The sequence below is a fragment of the Passer montanus genome, unplaced genomic scaffold, assembly GCF_014805655.1.
Source record: "Passer montanus isolate IOZ18808 unplaced genomic scaffold, ASM1480565v1 scaffold69, whole genome shotgun sequence".
Classification (NCBI taxonomy): domain Eukaryota; kingdom Metazoa; phylum Chordata; class Aves; order Passeriformes; family Passeridae; genus Passer; species Passer montanus.
This window is the reverse complement of record NW_024372036.1, coordinates 125,593-142,426: the sequence shown is the minus strand read 5'-3', so window position 1 is coordinate 142,426 and position 16,834 is coordinate 125,593. Positions and strand designations below refer to the sequence as shown.

The 16,834-nt window shown below is 48.3% G+C and overlaps 1 protein-coding gene and 1 long non-coding RNA gene across 3 annotated transcripts in view; one reads left to right on the top strand and one right to left on the bottom strand.

Annotated features, from left to right (window-relative positions):
• Positions 1-1,600: 1,600 nt before the first annotated feature.
• Positions 1,601-8,164, bottom strand: LOC120511880. The gene is made up of 2 exons (XR_005629851.1): positions 8,043-8,164; positions 1,601-2,426 (listed from the first exon to the last, which is right to left on the bottom strand). It is a non-coding gene; the product is annotated as an uncharacterized LOC120511880 (long non-coding RNA).
• The window catches only part of ABCG1 (ATP binding cassette subfamily G member 1), a 54,330-nt gene continuing 45,202 nt past the window's right edge, over positions 7,707-16,834 (top strand). The window contains exons 1-2 of one of the 2 annotated variants that reach the window (XM_039729480.1): positions 7,707-7,748; positions 10,653-10,896. In XM_039729480.1, the coding sequence (XP_039585414.1) occupies positions 7,707-7,748; positions 10,653-10,896 (286 nt within the window). Of the gene's footprint in view, positions 7,749-8,160; positions 8,312-10,652; positions 10,897-16,834 lie in introns of those variants that run through there. The other variant, XM_039729481.1, reaches the window with a different exon arrangement.

Below are 16,834 nucleotides of genomic sequence, written 5' to 3'. Positions count from 1 at the left end.
TTCTTCTCCAGTAGCATTATGGGAATAAGTCCAGTATGGATAGGGAAGCATTAATGTCATGTACACAAAGACATGACCAAATTAATTTTTATTGGAGCATTGTTCCAATTCACAGGGAAGGGGAACAACAGGAAGGGCCACAGCTGTGACATCAAGTCTTCAGGGGAGGGCAACTTCAAAGTCAGAACCAAAGCATACTGAGGGTATTCAGTATCTTTTAATCATTACAAGGCTTTATTAAAAGTATGTGAAATTACAAATTCCACTCCCTTTATTTTGTACATCCTAAAAATTGTAATTTGGCCAAACTGCCTTAGGTTTAGCAAGAGCCACAAGAGCCATATCCCAAATTACAGCACAGACAGTTACTCAAATGATGGGTATGAAATATGGGGGGAAAAAAAATCTATGCCTCTCCTTATATTTTGGTCTTCAATATGATTTTGCCCTGTTTGCAGATTCTTTCCCCACAAAACCCAAGATAATCTCAGGTCCAGCAGCTGAAGTGGAACTGGATTGTGAGAAATGAAACACTGGAGATGGGAGCTCTTTTTCAGAGTGCTAATTGCTAGTTAATGTTGATGAAGTTGATAGGGTCTTAATTTGAAGTGCTGGTCTGTTGTTGAATGCTGGATGTTAGAGTTCTGAGACTTGCCTTTGGTTGCCACTGTTAAGTGTTACTATCTTAACCCTGAATTTGTATCCCTTCCCTTTCCATGGGGAACCACTTCTCCTGCTTCCAGTCCATGCACCCGGACTGAATTTAATGAGGAGATGTTGGTATGACCAACGTGGTACGATATGGACTCTCTCAAAAAACAACAAACCAGCACATAAACTCTGATTTTAACCTGGCAGCACCACAGGGAATCACCCGCCATTGACCAGAGCCAGATTCCATCCTGTTACCATGACTTGAGGAGTACTCAGTCTGGATGACACCCCTAAACTACGAGCCAACATTGTCTTCCTGAGGACTCTCGTGAGGATGGAAGCCCCAGCTCTGCCGAGAGACAAAGCTGAACTCCTCCTCCTCAGTGTCGTCCTGTGGGAGCAGTGGTGGTGTGCCATACCCCTCGTGTTCCCCACCCAAGAGCTGTTCTTAAGAAAGGCCTTTTTAAAGGAGCTGGTCTCCTGACCCTGTTGATCACAGGATCCAGGGGGCTCTGATGAGATCCAGCACAGGCCCTGCTCTTTCTGGAGTCACCTGCTGCGATGACCCTGTCTGGATGCCAGGCACCCACCAAAGCCACCCTGTCACTGTCCCCTCTCGGGGGAGAGAAGATAGAGGACACAGTCACAAGCTACATCAGGGAAGGTATAGGTTGGATATTAGGAAAAAGTTTTTCACTGAAAAAACAATAAAGTACTGGAATGCTCTTCCCAGGGAGGTGGTAGAATCACCATCTCTGGATGTGTTTAAAAAAAGGCTGGACATGGCACTTGGTGCTATAGTCTACATTCTGAGTTGAGCTGTTAGGACATAGGTTGGACTCAATGATCTTAGAGGTCTCTTCCAACCTCATAATTCTGTGATTCTGTGATACAATGTCTGTGAGTGAAGGGCAGAGAAACATCACTCACTAAACACAATCATAGGTACCACTTGGGGATATTAATTGACTTTATTGCCAAGCAAATCAGAGCAGGATAAGAAGGAATAAAAGCAGAGGTGAAAAAGCCCTGCCATCCTTGGCAGCTGTGCCTCCTCCCCTCCGCAGTGCGGCTGGGGACGGGAGCGGGACTGTGCTCAGGGCATCAGCCGCTGCTCCTGCCCTGCTCCAGCGGGGCCGTGCCAGGGGCCCTGGCTGTGCCTGGAGTTGTGCCAGGGGAGGCTTGTGCAGGAATTGGGGCAGGGGGTGGGCAGCGGCAGCAGGAAAGGCGGTGCGGGTGGAGGGCAGCGGGTGCGGGTGCGGTGTGAGGCGTGCGGGGCCGTGAGGGCAGGCAGGGGCATGGCAGGGCTGGGGAAGCAGAGGCCGGCGTGAGGGCTGTGCTGGGCGGAGAGGCGGCGGGGAGCACGGGAGCGGCGTGGGACTGGAGAGAGAGGCAGGAGAGTGGTGAAGATGGGAGCGCAGTGGGAATGAAGCGAGAAGCAGGAGAGCAGGGAAGGTGCCATGAGGGCAGGCCGCGGGCTGAGGCGGCCCGTTGGCAATGAGGAGGCCGGCGGCGGGAGGCGGAGCGGACAGAGTGCCTGGCTCAGGGTGTTCGGCCGCTGCTGCGGAAGCTCCGAGGCCACCGGTTCCAATCTGCCTTCAGCGGCAGCCGCCCTCTTGGCTGTGGATGCTGTCTTCGCGGCGCAGCTGATCCGCGCCCTATCAGTGCCACTGCCCTGTAATCGGTTGGGGTGTGCCACGGTGGAAGGGCTAGCATCAGCGTCAGGCCACGGCAGAGCCTCCACATCGTCCGCGGATCATGGGCAGTGTTCGCTGGGTGGGAAGAGCAAGTACGGAAACTCTTTCGCTTAAATTCACCGCGCCGCCGGCAATCGCAGCAACGCAAGACTGCAAAGCACATACAGTTACACATCGTGGGAGACTAAATCTCCCTTTTCCTTTCAAGTCATTCTTCTCTTCCACTAACCTACTCATTTCACTTTCCCTTAGTTTCCTTTCTTCTTCTCTCTTTTGCTCCACTGCGCATCAACATCTACCCCATGCCACAAACACACACGCTCTCAAACAAACCATCTTTTTTTTTCTCAACACCCTCCCCAAACCTCTGTCCTTTCCACTTTAATTTCCCTCTAATAACAATTTACAACAGCCACAACACTTTTTGACGGTGATTACTTCCCCCCCCACCACCTCTTTTTTACTTTTACTTCCCTAGATGATAAATAAACCCGAAGCAGAGGCAGGGCGGTGAGAGCTGTGTTGGGCGGAGAGGCGGCGGGAGCGGCGTGGGTGCAGTGGGAATGGCAGGAGAGCGGGGAAGATGGGAGCGCAGTGGGAATGGCAGGAGAGCGGGGAGGATGGCACGCAGGCAGGGAAACGGGCTAAAGCAGCGCGGCAGGAACGAGCAGCCCCTGCCGGCAGGAATGAGCAGCCCGGCGCTGACAGGAGCAGCTGACTGGATGTGTGGCTCAGCGCTCTGGGGCGCTCTCCGCGAAATTCCGTCCAAGGTCGCTCTGGGGAGCTCTCCGCGAAATTCCGTTCAAGGTCGCAGGTTCAAGCAGCAGCTGACTGGATGTGTGGCTCAGCCCTCTGGGGAGCTCTCCGCGAAATTCCGTTCAAGGTCGCAGGTTCAAGTCCCTGTGCCGCCGGTACACAGCGCGGTAGGAGCGGCTCTCCGTCAGCGGCGGGCACGCGGATCTTGGAGCAGGCTATGAAATGCCCCGCGGGCGCAGGCTGTGCGCGGCGCAAAGAGAAGAGGCCAGGGTGCATGCGGGCATGGAAGAAGGCAAGCTTGAGATGGGGGCAGGCGATCTCGGCAACGCAAGACTGCAAAGGATCTCAGTGCTCTGTCCAAGCGGGAGCTGAACCATTCACTTGGCTCCCGCAACGGATGGGCACTCCCAAAGCCCCATCATGGGAGGTAAAAACTCCCTTTTCCTTAAATATTGGTGTTTACTTGCACTAATCTACTCTTTTCGCCCGGATCTTGGAGCAGGCTATGAAATGCCCCGCGGGCGCAGGCTGTGCGCGGCGCAAAGAGAAGAGGCCAGGGTGCATGCGGGCATGGAAGAAGGCAAGCTTGAGATGGGGGCAGGCGATCTCGGCAACGCAAGACTGCAAAGGATCTCAGTGCTCTGTCCAAGCGGGAGCTGAACATAAACTCAATTCACTCAGCTCCTGCAACGGATGGGCACTCCCAAAGCCATATCATGGGAGGTAAAAACTCCCTTTTCCTTAAATATTGGTGTTTACTTGCACTAATCTACTCTTTTCGCCCTCCCACCCCGTTCTTTCCTCTTCTCTCTTTTTCACCACTGCACACTCACACCTATCACTTGCCACAAACTCGGGGCTTAGAATCAAACAATCACTTTTTTCCTTATCATCATCTTTCTGCTATTCAGAACTGTGTTCCTTCCACTTTTATTTCCCTATAATAATTGACAAGAGCTAGAGACTTTTTGATGGTCCCCCCCCCCCACACTTTTATTTCCCTAGATGATAAATAAATTTACAGAAATAAAGGTCACAGGGCATAAGAAGACAGCAAACATACTCCACAAGACATCCAAAACACTGTGGTTTCAAATGACACAATGATCCTCTGGCCATGACAAACTCTTCTTGTAGTTGTAGTTCATGCAAATTCTGCATGAGAATTTCACAGTGGGCAGTTAGTTTTTGCTCTCAGCTTGACTCTCTAAGAAGATTTTTCCTGAAATATTTTCCAGAAAACTCCTTCAACTCTGCCCACAGCAGCTTACATTAACACCAAGTTGCAAATTGGTCAAGGTAGGGCACAGTTTTAGTGAAAATTCCATCTAAAATATTTTGGTTTTTCCAGTTCTAACTTTCTTTTTCCCATCTGCCTCCTCCACACACTCACTGGACTTTTCCCACGTGTTGTATCTCAGCACTGAAGTCCACAGTGGCTTTTGCATTTCCTGAGGCTGCAGCACTTCTACACATGAACCAGTTCTTGCAGAGACACCCGAGCTAGCAGTGCTGCACTAAAATGCCTCCTGTGGCTCTGCTGAACATCTGCCTTCTCTTGCCATCGGTGCATTTCCACTTTTCCCTGCCCTTCCCAGTGCATTTCTGCTTGCAAAGTTCTTTTTCTTTCCTGTGGGCTACACCAGAATAATGTCTGTAATGCTTATCCTGCTGTAAGCTACTACTGTTTCCTCATCTATTTTAGGAGTCAGGGTTTTGTCCCTGCCTGCCTGTCCTCACCTTCATTTGTAACTTCCCTTTTTTTTTTTTTTTTTTTTTTTTTTGCCTGGTTTTTTTTTCCTTCACACAGAGTTGCATTCTTGTTATTTTTTGTCTGCAGGGACCAGGGGATCACCTATAAAGTTAATGCAAGAGTTAATGAGGGAGTGTAGGAATGCAGGAAAATGCTATTTTTAGCATGCTTCATCTTATGTAATAATTTTTTTTTTCCCTGAGTGGTATCAAAATAGATACCAAAATACCAAATAGAACTTGGTTTCTGATAAACCTGTTTTATGTCTCAGTGTTTTACAAGAAACCCCTGTAGATACTGATACTGCAGCCACCATGATAAAAATAAATCCCAGGGATCTGGTCATTTGCACTTGCCCAGAAAAAACTCTTGTGGAAGGCAGCACCTTGGTACCACAAACTTCTCATGGACAGAGCTGAAACTTGGTTTGTGCAGCAGATTTCAGGACTGTGCATTTCAGTTCTGCTAAAGCTTTTATGTTGCTTTCCTTGCTTCTCTCTCGGCCTTTAGGAATTAAAACAGGACAGCAAACATCCTGCTGGGTCTGCATCACACATTCACTAGGATCAGGGTATGGCTTCCTCTGTCTCTAGTTACACTTCAAAGTTAAAATAATGATATTTTTAAGTTGTTGGGGTTTTTTTTTTTTTTTTTTTTTTTTTTGTTTTTGTTTTTTTTTTTTTTTTTGTTTTTTTTTTTTTTTAGCCCTGTAGATGCCTTAAACACACACATCAGTATTTCATAGCCCTTTTCAGCTCCTGTATGGAGATAATGCAGCTTTTGCAATGTTCTAAGGGAAACTAAAGAAACAAGCTTGACTAAATTGTGTGTGCACACTCCAAATCAAGTTAACTGAAACCCTGGGATCCTCAGTGGAAGAATGCATCAATAAATTTTGTGTGCTACAAAAACATGCTCCAAATCAAGTTAACTGAAACCCTGGGATCCTCAGTGGAAGAATGCATCATAAATTCTCTTTATTCCTAAAATTAGGTCATAATTGTCTTTAAAATGTCTACTCAAGCACAGTTTAAGCCCTCAGTGAGGACTTCTGGATGGGTCCATCCATGTTTGAGTGGTATTCCACAGCAGGTAGATATTTCTTCCCCAATAGATGAGTTATAAGTAAATAACTTTCTGCAGCATCTAAGGACTGAATCCAAGGCTGAACTTAGTCTCCACACTATTCCTTGCCAAGGGTTGCAGTGGCTGGTGAATTTTGCACGTTTCCAAGGGGGAGTCTTTCCTCATGGAAGAGATTCCCACTGAGGGTTATTAGCCCATTCTGGAGAGACAATCACATCAGGAAATCCTTGAGCCAAGAACAGCTGTGGGCTGGGAGAGAATCAGGGAGACATTTGACAGAAGCCAACCCTGAAGTGCTTTTTTTTGTGCATCCATCTCGCAGCCACTGTCAGGAGGGAGGACACTGCAGGGCAGGGACCACATCTGACCTGGCACAGATGTTCTGGGCAGCAGCTCCCTCCCTGCAGCGCCGTGCTGCCTGTGGGAAACACAGGAATAAAATACTTACCTGCCTCCCAGGGGCTTTGTGAGGCTAATCCCATGTCTGTGCAATGCTACATGAGTTCCAACCACTCTGTGAAGCTCCCTGATTAGAAGATTCCTCTCAGATTATCAACTCCTGTATGTCGTGTTTGGTAGCTGCTCTGAAGCCAGTTCTCAGGCCGCTGCTGTATTTTATCCCCACTTTCTGCTGCTTCCAGAGGAATTGAGAGGGAACCTCAGCACACACCTAAAACAGTCCCAGCAGGAATGGGAACACTCAGATGGCTGGTGGGTTTTTCAGCATCTGGCTGCTTGGGGCAGAGCTTTTTGTCCCCAGGTAGCACAGCCAATGGATCCATCTCCAAGCCTGGCCACAGATCCAGAGCCAAGGCAGCAGAGCCAGCTCAGCCCTAATGCCATGTGAGCACCACGCACTGCCCCTCATGTGCAGGAGCTCAGTGTCCAAGGGAGGTGTCAGAGGATGAACCACGCTCTGCTCCGTGGTGCCCAGCAGTGGGACAAGAGGAATGGGCAGAAGCCAATGCCCAGGAAGCTCCCCCTGGACATGAGGAAGAACTTTCCTCAGCAGTGACTGAGCACTGGGCAGATTGTCCAGACAGGGTGTGGAGTCTCCCTCTCTAGAGACATTCCAGAACCATCTGGACACAATCCTGTGCTGTGTGCTCTGGGATGACCCTACTGGAGCAGGGGGGTTGGACTGGTGACCCACTGTGGTCCCTTCCAGCCTGGCCATTGTGTGATTTAGTGATTGTGTGACCTGGCTGAAATGCAGGCCTTTGGTGTGAGGAGTAAATGAATGGAGAATGTAACTCAGTGACAACTTTCCTTCCTCTCCGTTCCTGAACTACAATGGCTTGCTCACAAATCAGTGGGTAGGAGTCCCAGGGCCAGAAGAGCTGCCTCGTCCTCATGAAGATGGGATGCACAAGGCGATATTGTATGGTGCTTCCACTCCCCATTTCCTCAGGGAAAGCCTCCGGGAGCTCTTTAGGAACCCGTCCCTGCCTGGAGCGCGGGGACAATGCTGGCTGCCCTCCTCATTTTGTCCCGGCGAGCGACCTTCGCTGCCCCAGCCCTCGGGACTGCCGCGTGTTTGGGCACAGCGACAGCCACGGCCACCAGCGCCTTGGGGACACGCTGCCCACCTTTCCCAGTGCCCGGGGGTGCCCCGACCCCGCTGCTCTCCCCATCCGCGGTGGGGGCGGGCCGGGGCGGCTCCGGCTCCATCCCGGCCCGCCCGCCTCCCGCAGCCAGTCGGGGCGGAGAGGCGGCACTGGAGGGCTCCTCCGCCAGCAGCCGGGCGGGCAGCGGTGCACATGGCATGTCTGATGGCGGCTTTCTCCCTGGGCAGCGCTTTGGTAAGGCGAGCCCTGCCTTCCCTCCGCGGGGCCGCGGCGAGCGCCGGGCGGGGGGCGAGGTGCGCGGCTGGGAGATGGAGGGGGCTCCGCGGGGAGCTCCCGAGACGCTTCCCGAGGGAAAAGCAGGGTCGGAGGGGTGCAGGGTGGAGGCTGAGGGATGCGAGATGCGGGGTGCAGGGTGACGGATGCGGGATGAAGGGTGCGGGATGAAGGACGCGGGATGAAGGATGCGGGATGAAGGATGCGAGCGTGTGAGCGGCCGGCGGCGCACGGCGGGACTTGACCGCTGGTTACCTCTGTCTGTAGCTAAGGCGGGGGGGATTATCGCCGAGCATGCTCGCTGCGCCGCTGCGCCCCGCCGGCTTCCCAGCGGATTTGCGGAGGGACCGTAACCTTTGCATAACAGCCGGGGCCGGCGGGGGACGGGGCGGGCAGAGCCCGCGGGACCGTCCTGCCGCCGCCACCGGCCGGGCGCTGCCGTCCCCGCTGGGCACAGGGAGCTCCTCAGCGGCCCCATAAACTACATGGGAAATAGCCCAAAGTGTGCAAAAAGCAGCTGAGAGGTGAGCGCGGTCCTGCTGCGAGCGCCGGGCTCGGGATGCGGGGCTGGGGCATCACTGCGGGGTGGCAGCGGAGAGGGGAGCGCGCTGCAGGTGTTGGGGCGTGCAGAGCGGGCTCAGGTGTGTCTGTGCCTTACACACGGCTTGGCTGAGCCTGTGCCTGTCCTAGCCACGGGGTTGCCCAGCTTTTTCCAAGCCAAGGTGATCCCGATAGCGGGATCACCCCGGCTCGGGGGGTTCCTCACCCAAGCGAGTGGTCCCTGGAGGAGGCAGGTGTGTGGACAGGCAGTTCCGTCCACAGAGTGACTGCCATTGTTTAATGTCCCAGTAAGAAAAACCTTTGGCTTCATACTCTCAGATGATTGAGTAGTCAGAGGCGAGGGTCTTGTCCAAGGTTCTTGTCTGGTTTCTTTTTGAATCGATGTAAACTGGAAAAGCTCTGACTGTCACCTAGATAATCAAGGTGACCTGCTCATTCAGAGTTCCTTTTTGGATATTCCCTGTGATTCTGTGAAGGTGCCCAGTGGTTCCTCAGAACAAAAGAGGTTATGAGTGCCAAAGTCAGCCTTGAAAACATTCAGGGAAGAATATTGTTAACTCACCTTCTCTTAGCTTTTAGGGAAGTTCCCCTGCTTTAATTCTTGAGCTCTAAGATGTTTCACATTACTCTTGTTATGTTCAAATTACATACCATGGCAGTGAACTATTTAAGAATTTGACAGTAAGTGTTACTGGATACCTGACCTCTAAGTAAGTTGAGAGCACGATTAAAATCTCTTTCTTGAGAAAATGTGGTGAGCAGAGCTGATTATTTTCATCCAGAACTTGCGGCTTGTGTGTGGAGAATGTGAAGATGGCAACTATGGAGTGGTTAAGCAGGAGTACTTTTTTTTCCATCAGTGATTATGTGGCACTGGAGGTTTTTTAAATGTTTTTGTCAGCATTCATGACAAGTGACTGATCTGAGCTGGGCTGCTCTCACAGCAAAGATGGGAAGACCAGGAACCACGAGAGGGAAATGGAAGTGGCACAGGCAAGAGGAGGCAGTGTCACTTCTTAGCTGAACTAGACAAATAGAGGGAAACAGTAGCAAGATCTGCAGCTCTGTCTGAGTTCATGCATTGAAAAGTAGTGCAGCACAGCTGCTTTCCAAGAGATAACTTTGTATTATGTGTCAGCATGGAAAGCCTGGCACATCAGCCATCTAGAGAAGTCCTTTCCAATACAAATCTGCATCAAAAATACTAAATTTCCTAATAGACAACTGTGCAGATGTTTGGCTCTGCTTATGACATTCACCAAACAACAGATGACAGCAAACAGCCTTTAAACAGAACTGTTCAAAATTCTGATTAGCTGAAGAAAATTCATGACTGTTTTTCTTTTGAGCTTACACACATCCTGCTCATATTGGTGCAAGGCACCTGTGCTGGTAAAAGGAATGGGAAAAAAAAAAATCCAAATTTTGTATGCATAATAAAAAACAAAAAGAAGAGAAAGTGGGTGGAAGGCTGTTGTCATGGCCAGGAGGGGAGGGCAAGGAGGTTTACTCCAAAAAGTGCCAAGTGGAATTGCACAGAGTGCTGTGATAGGCAAAGTGTAGCAAGAGGGATGGCTGTGAGCACAGGACATGGACCTTACAGTGTCAGTGGTGCAAGAACTGGAGCAGGGTTTGTGTGTTTATGTAGCTGATAAGATTTCCATTAGTTATCACTATCAAGCATGGGAAGCACTCAAGGATTTTGGGTGCAAAGCATTGTGCTTTCCTAAAAGACCTCCAGAAAAAAACTTGTACTGTCGTCCCAGGCTGCAAAGTTTCCAGAAGTATCAGTGCAGGAGAAAATAAGGCATGAAATAGTACATTTGAAAATTCTCAGAAATATAATTTCACCGTAACAGAAGCATAGGCTGATCCAGAGGAGCAAGAGCTCTTAGACATTTTGAGTGGCTGTCTTTGGAAAGGTCTGTACAAATAATTGCTCAGCCAGATCCCTTCCCCTTTCAGCTCTGTCCCAAGCTCTGGAATCAGAGTAACTAGAACCAAATGCCTTGAGTGCATGAGAAACCAAATACAATGGGGACTGAACTTATAAATGTATTAATCTGGTGCAAGATCTGAAAGAAAAACTAGTGCTAAAGGAACTGTATGTGCTGCGAGAGCTCTTTTACCTCTTCTGTCCAGGCTCAGGTAAAAGAACAAACAAAAGATTGCTTTATTTTACTCCTCTTTCACCTTTCAGCGCATTACAGCGCTGGATTTTTGTGCCATTTAAAGAATGGTGCAGAAGGGTTTGAAACGTGTTCCTAAACAAAAGTCTGTGAACTTTCTCCACTTTCCCTGCAGGGTGGCAGCAGCTCTGCTTGCACCATGGCCGAGCCAAAGTCTGTGTGTGTTTCTGTGGACGAGGTGGTCTCCAATGGCACGGACACCCAGGACATCCGGCTCTTCAATGGACACTTAAAAAAAGTGGACAATGCTCTGACAGAAGCTCACAGGTTCTCCTACCTGCCCCGCAGGCCAGCTGTGAACATTGAGTTTAAAGAACTGTCCTACTCTATCCAGGAAGGGCCGTGGTGGAGAAAGAAAGGTGAGGAAAACAAGGTTTCATCCACGAGAGGCTGTGGATGCAGCAGTTCATACAACCGCTTATTTCTGCCTCCCAATTCTTAAGTATCTGAAGTAAATATAGTATTGCTGTGCTGCCAAATATCTGTCCTGTGATCTTGCCTGTCTACAGTTTATTGTTGAGGGTGGGTAGAGCATGCAGGAGTTTAAAGATGGGGGTGGGGGAAGTGAGGAGGCTTTGTTTTTTACTCCTGCAATTGGCTGTTTTGTGAAATGGTTGTTTTCTCAGTACTCTTCCAGAACAGAGAGTATCTCAGAATTCCAGAAGGCATTAGACACCAGGAAAAAAAGCTATTTTCTTTAAAGGTTGTGTTTGGAAAGAAATGCCGTGAGCTATAGGTTTCTCTACAGCTTAGATGGGTCTCTCAAAACTTATAATTTCTGTGATGAAATCACTGGCTCGTGCTGGGACTGAATCCTGAGGTTCAGTCAAGGACCAGGATGCTTTTTGGGTAGCTCCTTTGCTGATACACACTGCAAAGAACTCACAGTCTGCAACACAGGGCACCAAAATGATAGATATGATAGATAGAAAGAAGGGAAGTTTGGAGTAAGAAGAGATTATTCACTTCTCTTCTCTATAGGTTCTTGGTTGATTCCAGTTCTAAAAGGTGATTCTGTCCTTTCTCCTCTGCTTGGCATCAATTCCTTTCATGCCTTCATTTGCTTTGTGTAACCGTGTGTTTCCTAGAGACTTTTTGGTTTTTTGGGGGTTTTTTTGGTGTGTGTGACTGGTCCTCTCTGAAGGGAAAACTAGGTCATGAAGTAAATTCCTGCCAGCGAAAAGAAGTATGCCCAAGAGAAAAACATTGAAATCTTCAGGAGAATTTTGTGTACTAAATGGCATAATTGCCCTTCCTCGAGGAACTCTCTCCCAGTAATGTAAATTGGTATGGTTGTGTGCTTCAGTTCTTTTTAGAGATAAGGCCCTGCCAGTGCAGCCCTCACCTGAGCCATGCTTGATACCTGCACTGGCCCTGAAACTATAAATCCACTGGCTTGAAGGTTCCACTTGAAATTGTTTCACAAAGTACTTGGCTGCCGTCTGTAAATTGTATCATTATCACAACACCAAGGCTTCAATAGTCTAAAAATGTGTGGTATGAAAAGCTCTGGAGCTGTTGCCATGAAAGTGCTACTGTATGCGGACAGGCTGTGCATACAATTATTCATTTGTTGAAAGATCTGCAGATTTCATGCTTTAATGGGTTTTTCAACATCAAAACTGTATGTAGACCCACTGGCCCTCTTTTAATTACTTGCTAAAATTGCATGGAGCCACATTGTCCATAGGAGAACAGCTTGGTTTGGCAGCAACTTCGCTACATTCAAAATTATTCTTTATCTTATCAGAATGAACACAAAACACTGAAGGTTTTTTGTCCTCCAAGAAATGGAGCTATGCCAAAATGTCTCATTTAAGATTTAAAAGCTTGAGATTTCTAACTGAATCTCTTTCTCACTGGCCAGAATTGATTGAGGGATCCTGTACGCAAAACCTCTGTTCAAATTTTCTGACATGCCTGGGTGACTTGGCTTGAACAAAACAATGCCCTGGCAGAATGTCCTGCTGCTGAAAATAACCTGTGGAGGTATTTAGCTCTGGGGTATGGTTCTGACTGTGTCACCACATTTGGGTTTGAAAGAGGAGGTTGAACCTTCCTGGCTGGCTGTGTGGAGGGGTTCAGATCCTCCTCAGCTGGTCTCACACCTCGTGTCACTGCTGGGACCACCAAGGACAGGCTCGGAGGGGCTGAGCTGCTGTCTGCCCGCAGGGCTTGGCTCTCCTCTGCCTGCCAAGGAGCTGACACAGACTTGGGAGGTCTGCACCCAGTGCCAAGTGGTGTGAGCCAAAGAGTGCTCTCACAGCCAGGAAGGTGAATCACACCGTGTGGCTGAGGCCATTCCCAGCCGGAGGCAAGCCCTTACCCTTCTCCTCCCTCATCACTGAGAGCACAGCTGGAATATTCTATCAGTCTGGGTGCTTCTTATCAACAGAGACATGGAGCTGGAAAGGGTCTCTCAAAGGGGTTAAATAATGGCTCAGGGGATCTACAGAGCAGCTGAGGAGGCTGGGCTGCTCCTGCCAGTAGTGCCAGATGATAAATCTCACGGGCCCATGGCCACACGTTGCAGTTTGGGTGGTTCAGGGTGGACACCAAGAAATAAATTCCTGTTCCCCAGCTGCAGCACTGGGATGTGTCACCCCGGGACAGTGGGGGACACGTGGCTGAGCTGCTGATCTGATCTGGAGCTGGTGGTTGTCTTTGAGTAGAAGGCTGGGCCAGGTGACCTCCAAAGGTCTCTTCCTCCAGTGTTTCAGTGAGTTGCTGATCAGAACATAGAAACCTTCTAGAACCAAACTTTCCTCCCAAACATGTTCCCTCCTCCAGGGACTGGCTCAGTGTATTGGTTTTAAGACAAAAGATTTTCCATTAGAGAAATAGAAAACCAAATTGCCTAAATAGTCCCCAGTGAAGGTAGGAACCAAACAGTTCAGAGTCTCTGAATTGTTTTAGTGGTTCTGCCAGTAGAAGATTTTTTTGTGTGTAATTTGGGATATCTCTGTTCAAACCTGATGGATTTGTAGCTGAGTTCATTGCATATAAAACTATTCTGAATACCTTACACTGGTTCCTGTTCCAGTGGGAAACTGGGACTTTGCAGTGCCCAAGGGAAGGGCAATATTATACCTCCAGCACTGTTGATTGCTGCAGTTCAGCACTCCTTCTGGATTCCCTGTGCTAAAAGTCTCTGTCCCTGCTGGAATGTGAAATATTTGAATTCACTTTTTAGAGAAGACTAGCAGAAAACATGCTGGGAAAAAAAAAAAAGGAGATGTCTCTCAGTTCACATTGTTCTTGGGTGCTGGTTGTGGTAGGAAGAGATAAGGAATGCTGTTTCAAAAAAGTCTTTTAATTAATGGTGTTTCTATTCTGAAATGGAGCTTAAAAAAGAAAATCTACTATTTCTACATCATTCTCTGTGATTGTAATGAATTAGTTAAAACCTTTCAGGAGTGTTGGATCACAAAGGCAGAAGTACAGTTTCCTTGCAAAGACAATTTGTGCCAGCATGTTGGACAGGAATTCAACTGAAGAGCAATTCCCAGCAATTCCCTTCAGTAAAAATGGCATTGCAAAGTAATGTTAAGGTTAGGCTCTAAATTAGCAGAAGGAGGAATAATTAGTAGTGCTGCCATTGTGTTCTGTGCTTAGCTTGATTGTTCAGACAATGCAACTCATGATATGTCATGTCTTTTATTTTTCATTAAAAGCCCAAAGAAAGGTGAATCTGCATTTCTTGTCAACAACAAAGAAGCTAAATAAGCCACAGTAGACTTCAAATTGGAATTTTCCATTGATTTTTGTCTCAGCCTTATATTGATTAATTAAACAAATACAATTTTCTCTTTAAGTATAAGGAGGGGCATTTTGATTCTAAGATTTATATGATAAATGCTGCTCTCCTTATGAGGCTTTATCAGACTCATAGCAGAGATTGGTGTGACTCTGGAGCTGATTAATTCCTGCTGCAATTTCCCCTGAGGTCAGTGGGATTAACAGGGAAGGAATATGGCAGGTCAGTCCTTGCTCAAAGCTGCTGTGTCTGACCCACTCCATTCACTAGGAGCTGTTGCCAATTTGGGAGAGGGTTAAAGAGGTAAAAGGGAATTTGGGAGAGGTTAAAGAGGTAAAAGTTTCAGAAGGTCTCAGTTGATTTTGGCATTTTCCCCGTAAAGCTTTTAGGGAATTGGTCAACAGGTAGAAACAACTGTTCCTTCAGGTTTGAAGGAAAGGGATTTTTGAGTGACTTGTGAGGTTAAGGATCTTCCAAAACTTAAGATGTGTCTCAGTCTTTGAATCCAGGCCATGTTCAAGCATGTCCTGGGGGTTTTCTGTGGCTCAGTGAGGTTCGTGATTTCAGAAAGCCCCAGGGCTCCTGGAGGAACCGCTGTTCCTCATCTTAACTGGGAGGTTAAGATGGACTGGCAAAGCCAGAAAAAGGGAACTTCTGCACATTTAGTAGAAATAATACGGCTGTTTAATCCCTGGATACCTCTGCTTACTTTTAGAATTAGAGACCCAGCTGGCTTGGAGGGGAAAAGAAAGAGTCCTGTATTAGATCCAGTGTGGATCCTTAAATGTGAAAAGCAAGATCTGCAGACCTTTGGAACAAAACATGGCCAAAGTTTCACTGTCTTGTCACAAAGCCATTTGTCTAAGGGTTGAGAAAGAGATAGAAGTGGGTCTTGGCTTCTGGGCTGTATGTTTATACTGCAGTTTGAAATGTAAATCACAGGAACACAGAGATTGGTTTTACTAGTTCATTAAAAAATTACAGATATGTTGGTTTTCATAGTAGGACTGCCTGAGAACTGTTTGCAAGAGGATTTGGTAGAAAAGTCAGTGCCTCAGGTTTCTGTCATTTTTGTTAAAAGCACCATGAAATAATCTGAATTGTGGTTTGGGGATGAATTATGTATAGTCCCCTATACAAAGGGGGCATGAAAAGTACTTTGGAGCTTTCTGTCTGGGTCAAAGTCATTCAGCTTTACTTGAAAAAGATACATACATTCTGTATGGCCATGAAAGGGCATTTGTTCTGTTGTTTCTAGGTGGGTTTGCTGTAATATAGGATGGAGATGGAAGTATTCTACCTATATAATTGAGTGCATCCAGTAAGAAAATAGTAATAAATCTGCTTGCAAAACACCACAACAACTCAGGGATTGCTTTTTTTCTTTTTTTTTTTTCTTCCCTCCCCTCTCACACTTCTCAGTATTCATGGTTAATTAGGCAACGTTTTAGTTGGAAATTTCTCAGTTGTTATTTTTAGGGCTGTAATGAGTCACTTGTGCTGCGTTCGAGTGCGAGTTCTGGTAGGATTTGGTCTGGAGTAACCTCTGAGTGAACGGGCTCCGTCCAGGCACAGTGCAGCCGGGGATTTTCAGTACAGAAATCCATGCTCAGCAGAAAACGCGACATTTCTTGTTATTTTGGGTTTGTTGTGATGGCTCAAACCCCGTGGAAGCGAAGCGGAGAGGTGCTGCCTGCTTTGCTGTCAAGGTTGCTGGGAGCGGCAGGAGGGCAGCGAAGGACCTGGCTCCGAGGTGTCCGGAGGGGGAACACGGAGCCCTTGGCAGGTTGTTTGGTATTCATGGAAGGCCCAAAGTGGCCGTCACAGCCCGAGATAGTGTCATCAGAACAGCGCGATCCCTGCCTGCCGGCTCCGAGCGCTGCGGGCTATGTTAATACCGCTCTCCGCATAAGATGGAAACTTCGCTGTCAAACCATCAGCAGAGATTTGAACAGCCTGGGCTTTGCTGATTTGCTTCGGTGCTGTCTTAGGAATTACCTCTGGCGCACACACTCGGACAGACAGATCCCTTTATTTTTTATTTAGCTGGGCGCTTCCTTTATTTATTTATTTTGCAGCATCCTCTTCACTGGAAAGATCTCCCACACCCCCCGTCTCCCATCCCATCCCCTCCGGAGACACCCAAACCAAACACAGCAGAGGAAGGGGGGCCGGGAGGGGAGGATTTGGCCTGAATGATGTGCTAATCCGTGCAGGGGGAGTGGGAAGAGGCCGGCGTTGCCGGGGCAGGTGCAGTGCGGTGGAGGTGCCGCATGCCCGCCCGGGCGCGCCCGGCGCGGTTACTGCCGGGCGATGCACTGCAGTAACCCAGGGATGCGCGCCTGCCTGGTTGGCTGCTCCAGCCTCTGTTGCTAAGATGGGAAGGAGGGAGGGAGAGATGCAGAACAGGAACGAGCAAAAACCCACTTTCCGAGACAGATTTTTTTTTCTTTTCCTTTTCCTTTTCCCTCTTTTTCTTTTTCTTTTTCTTTTCCTTTTCCTTTTCTTTTTCCTTTTCCTTTTCCTTTCCCTTTCCCTTT